Genomic DNA, 5,503 nt, shown 5'->3' with positions numbered 1-5,503 from the left:
GATACGCGGGGTGCTTCGGTAAACAGGAGTAAGCCTGGCTAAGGGTTAGACAGATGAAAGATTATTTGAGGGGAAACTATAAGGGAAAATAACTATCTCCATTGGTATAAGACAATTTAGGGTGGTTCGAAAAGCAAAGCTATGAGAGTTTATGTCCAAAGTAGACAATATCATACTATAGTTGGAGGGTTGTTGTCCTACAAAATCAATAATTTGATCTCATATTAACCGAATAAATGTTTAATTATGTGATGGGAATAATAGTGAATAAAATTCAAACTATCATCTCAAAAGATAGAAAAGGTTGTTTACAAATTAAAAAAAAATGAATCAATTTATTTATAAGTATAGTAAAATGTCACTATTTATCTGTAAACAATGACAGTTTATATAATTAAAAATATTGTCAACAATTTTACTATTTAAAATAATTATTTAATCGGAAAAACTAAATAAGTATAATGTTTTGAAAAAAGAAACCCTGAAAATACGGAAGATATTATTTTATATTCGAGTTTTTTGTTTATTTAAAGAATAAAGAAAATAATTTATGCGTCAGGAGTGACGATTTCGTGAATAATGAATCAGTAAAGCAAAGGAAAAAAAGGTAACAAATTTACTAATAATGTCGTTTCACCAATAGGAAGACGGAATTTGGTATATACTCAACGACGTCGTATGATTCTTCCAATACGTCGCCCATTGAGTAATTTTGATCTTTCAGGCAAAATCTTTCAAGGCCGTATCCTGATAATTGATAAGGGTCAAGCCCAGTATCATCGCCTCTCCGCCACCGCTTCCTTTCCGATTCCGGCCGCCGCCTCCGCCTTCTCCTTCTTCGTATGTTCGTGAGGAAGCAGCGTCTCAAGAATCGACTTGCATAGTTCTGTTCTGTTGATAGATTTGCCATTCTTTTTGCCGATGGCTGAAGTGCGGCTTTGATCGAGGGCCTTGAGATTGCTCGAATCTTCGTCCGATTGCAGGTTCTTTTCTATTCTGGGTTCTGAATTTCTTCTTAGTGGTTTTGAAGATTGTTTTAATTTGTTGTAATGGGATCTTTCTTGGGTCGTTGGTCTAGGTTTGTTCGGAAAAGTTAGTTTCTGATTTTCACAGGGGAATTTGGATTTCGTGAACAACTTGGGGAGTTTTTGTTCTAGTTTGTGGATAATTAGAGCAAAGATTAACAATGGATAAAATTGAAGCTTAGGGATTTTTTTTTTTTTTTTTTAAAAAAAAATTAGGGTATGTGGAATTTTTTAGGCTTTTGTAGTGAAAGAAGTTAAACTTTTTTTTTTTTGGTTCATTGACAGGAGGAGAGATGCTTCGATGGGTTTCTTGAATTTGAGATTTGTTTTTAGCTGTGAGGTTAGAATGAAAGGAAAGATTGGGTGTAGATGCTAATGGGAAATAACGCAGGAGAAGATATAATGGACCTCGATTTGAATCAAGAGCCTTTGGACCAATCTTATGATTCAGTGATAGGGTTAGACACCATACTGAATGACCTTGAAACTGCTCATGGACGCATTGAAGAACGCATTCGGCAACTTGAAGCCGTTACAACGAGGGCTACACGGCGACAGAGATGGCGACATGCCCCGACTGTAACTGAACCTGCTGACACTGCAGCAGCTTATGTTCACCTTGAAAGACATGATACTGGTGATGATAGTGCTGCTGCCCAGGAAAGGACACTTCATTCGGGGAAAACTAGTAAACAGAATGGCTCTCATTTGGTAGCCAAAGCATTGGGGATGGATCCAGAGCCTAGGACCACTGGAAACAAGATGGGAAGTTTTTATGATTGTAATATATGCTTGGATGTTGCCAAGGATCCAATATTGACATGTTGTGGTCACTTATTTTGTTGGTCTTGCTTTTATCAGTTATCTTATGTTCATTCAAATGCCAAGGAGTGTCCTGAATGTCAAGGTGAAGTTACAGACACAAGCATCATTCCAATATATGGCCATGGGAACGGTAATCGTGCCCATAAGTCAAAACCGAATGATTCTGGTTTGAAGGTTCCTCCCAGGCCACGTGCACAAAGGATTGAGAGTACGAGGCAGCAAATTTTATTCCGAGGGGCATCATCTTCTCTCATTGAAGAAAGGATTCAGCAGATTAGCAACATGATTGGTGCAATGGGGGAGCAATCTCGGTCGCAGAATTTTGATGTTTCACATGGAAGGATTGAGAGGACTAATTTGTTGGGCCGAAGGCGTCGTGCCTCCCAAGTATTACCTGTTCCTGAGAATGAGAGCAATCAGCAAAGTCGATCCCTTCAAGTTTCTAGGTTGCTGTTGCAAGGTGCTGCCTCATTTTCATCTCTTTCATCTGCTTTGAATTCTGCAATGGATTCTGCTGAAAGATTAGTTGAGGACCTTGAGACATACATTCACAATCATAGTGCAACCAGAAGCCGCCCACACTCAATTCCTAATAATCCTAACAATGGAGACCCCTTGTCCGGTATTGCTGCAACTGTGCAATCGGATGGTATAATTCCAGATCCTGTTGGTGGAATCACCTTTCTGGTTCCCCAGTTTGAATCATCTTCTAGAAGTATGGATATTGCTACGAGTCTAGAAAACCAGACCAATAGTGCATCTGAATTTGACCGAATAATACTCCCATCTCCATCAACCAGAAGGAGGAGTGAGTTACCACGACGGTCAGATATAGACAATGAAATTTTACAGGAGCGAAGGAGGAGGAGATTGGGATGATTGTATTGATAATGAAGTTCTTTCTCATATGAGCTATTTATTTACTTCATCACTTTTCTTTTTTAAGTTATTGAATGTTCTTCAACCTTGGGATGATCCTTGCTGGTGTGAAATCCCATATAAATAACAGCTCTAAGAAGTTTGATGGTCCATTCTCTGATAAGGTATCGGAAGATTATGAAGAGGAGCAATCTTGTCGGCTTTCCAGCTGCATTGCACTTCTATAATGTGGCGAACTGGTTGCTGCAAAAGCGCGCGTCGAATTTGTTCCTCCATTGAAGATGAATATTTGATTTTGGTATTGCTACGTCGGTCAAATAGCAGTTGATGTAATGGTAAGCATCTGTAATATATACACACCATCTGCAAGTCCCTCCCCTCCCCCTCCCCCCCCCATTGAATCTGGTATCCAAAATTTCTCATGGTCTAGATAGATAGATTGTACTGGTGTTGGAAATTTCTGAAATCAATCTGTAGCTTTTCTTCTGCAATTCTTTCATTGGAGAGAAGAGTTGTGTTTCGAGGAAAAACCTTTGGATTTGCATCTTCTTTATCGACTTCTATGACCCTATTATATTGTTTTTTGCATTATCATGACATACTAATGGTTAGGCAACACTTTGTTTGTTACTTCTCTTCAGACGAAAGGACTGATCAAAGCATGTCTACATAGAATTTGGTAATTTCTGCCCTTTCATATTGTTTCTTCAGGGGTGGTTGGAGCAAGGAGTTGGGAAGTAGAAAGTTGTGAACTCCTCCACTCTTTATTTGGTCCAAGGAGTTCGTGAGTCCACAATTAAAAAAAATCAAGTTTATGCCTTACTAATTTCTTACACTAAGCGCTCTAGGAATTCACAACTCCCAAGACTTCATAATCCCATGGAATTCATAACTATACTCCTTTCCACACCTTGTCACAGTTTATCATTTCACATAAGGGTTGCTTATATGCTTACAAGTGCATCACTTGTCAATCTTGTAGCAATTTCTGGAAAGAGCGAGAGGAGGAAGGAGGGGAGGTGGAAGTTGAAATCTCTTTTATTTATTGTGGATAGAATACTTTCATATTTAATTTTGCAAAGTTAGTTATCAGAGTGGTTTGGGTGAGAAGTTAGTACATTAGATCCTCTGATAAGAAGAATTGACCTTACTTTTAGTTCTTCTTAGTTAACCTTGTACATTAAATGTTGATGTGTCATGTTGGTTCGTTCCATCAATCGTTGATCTTATTCTAACTTGGTCATACTGTAATATTTTAGTTTAGTCGTGTAATGAATAGATGTGTAGTTTGTAAGGACAGGATATAGAGAAGTTTTTCAATGGTGGCGTTTCAGTTTCCAGACTGAATCTTTAGCATAGCATCCACATAAAAGGTTGTAAACAGAAAAGAAGCAACCAAAACTCCACTGCAGTCTATGCTTTCTCTTTCTGAGTAACCATCCACATATTTTGACCATTTTCTTGTGTACCTGAAAATTTTGGCGATTATTAAAGATACTCCGTATTATTTTTTCTATCAGTTTCACTATGATAATCATTGCAATGTATATCTTCGAAACTAAGTAGATTTCTTTTTGATTGACTAGAAAATACTAGAAAATAATAAATTGTCAGTTGTAAATTTTGTTTCTCTATAGATAAAATAATATTGACCTTTTCAAATCCATCAATTAGGTTTGCAAAACCTAATATTGTATTGACTTTTGTTTCTAACATTGTCAATTTGGAAAAATATTTTTTACTTATAAGTATTACATAGATCTTCTTTACTCATTTTTTAGTCACCCAAAATATGAAAATTATCCAAGTTTCATTAAAAGAAAATAGTTACAATAAGAAAAATAACATTTGGAATACACAAGGGTTAACATCTACTAGGAGGAAAAAAAACATTAAATGTAGATATTTTCAAAGTCAAAGGAAATAGTTGATGTTTCATCAATTTTGCCGATTTTGTCTTCAGTAAATTCAAATTAGTCACATCTAAATTTGTCATATGAGATAGATCAAATATATCACTATTCTGGTATGCAAATTTTGTTTCCATATTTTTCTCTTTTTTCTTCAGGAATGCTTGATAAAAATCAACTAAGTGTTTTGACGTACGACAGGTACGTGACCAATGTTAAGTTATTTTGCATCGGAAACATTTATTTTCAACACTTTTTAAACTCTTATCTTGTGGAGTTTTTCTTTTGTGATATTTCTTTTGAAATTTGAATGATTAGAACGACCACCACGAAAATAATAATTATTTCTTCCTCTGTTATGGTCATGACCTCGACGACGACCATGACTTCGACCACGATTATTATTAAAATTCACAACATTCACTTCAGTGAATGGTGTTGTCCCAATTTATCGAGATTCATGATTTTTCATTAATAACTCGTTGTTTTGTTTAGCCACGAGAAGACATGAAATTAGTTCAAAATATTGTTTAAAACTCCTATCTTGATATTACTGCAGGAGAATATTTGAGACATAAAATATAGAAAATGTCTTCTCTAATATATCAGGATCAGTAATTTTCTCTCCACATAACAACAGTTTCGAACCGATTTTAAATAATGCAAAATTGTAATCACTTACTAATTTGAAATCTTATAGCCTCACGTGCATCCACTCATAACAAGCTTTAGGAATAATAACTGTTTTTTTATGATCATATCTCTTTCAATTTTTTCTACAAGATACGAGAATCTTTTATTGTAAGATACTCTATTTTCAATCCCTCGTGGAGATGACGACGAAGGAAAATCATAACTTTTGCT

At 35.9% G+C, this 5,503-nt stretch overlaps 1 protein-coding gene across 1 annotated transcript; it reads left to right on the top strand.

Moving 5' to 3' along the window:
- The first annotated feature begins 678 nt into the window (after positions 1 to 678).
- On the top strand, positions 679 to 3,308 carry LOC120091205. Its single transcript, XM_039049121.1, has 2 exons — positions 679 to 983; positions 1,311 to 3,308. Exon 2 carries the CDS (start codon positions 1,395 to 1,397, stop codon positions 2,727 to 2,729), a length of 1,335 nt encoding a protein of 444 aa, XP_038905049.1. The 5' UTR covers positions 679 to 983; positions 1,311 to 1,394; the 3' UTR covers positions 2,730 to 3,308.
- The last annotated feature ends 2,195 nt before the right edge of the window (positions 3,309 to 5,503 follow it).

Source organism: Benincasa hispida, chromosome 11, assembly GCF_009727055.1.
Source record: "Benincasa hispida cultivar B227 chromosome 11, ASM972705v1, whole genome shotgun sequence".
Taxonomy (NCBI): domain Eukaryota; kingdom Viridiplantae; phylum Streptophyta; class Magnoliopsida; order Cucurbitales; family Cucurbitaceae; genus Benincasa; species Benincasa hispida.
This window is presented reverse-complemented; position numbering and strand designations above follow the sequence as displayed.

What these genes read in the sequence shown, in the direction of transcription:
- LOC120091205 (XM_039049121.1), top strand. Translation starts at nt 1,395, where the DNA reads ATGCTAATGGGAAATAACGCAGGAGAAGATATAATGGACCTCGATTTG.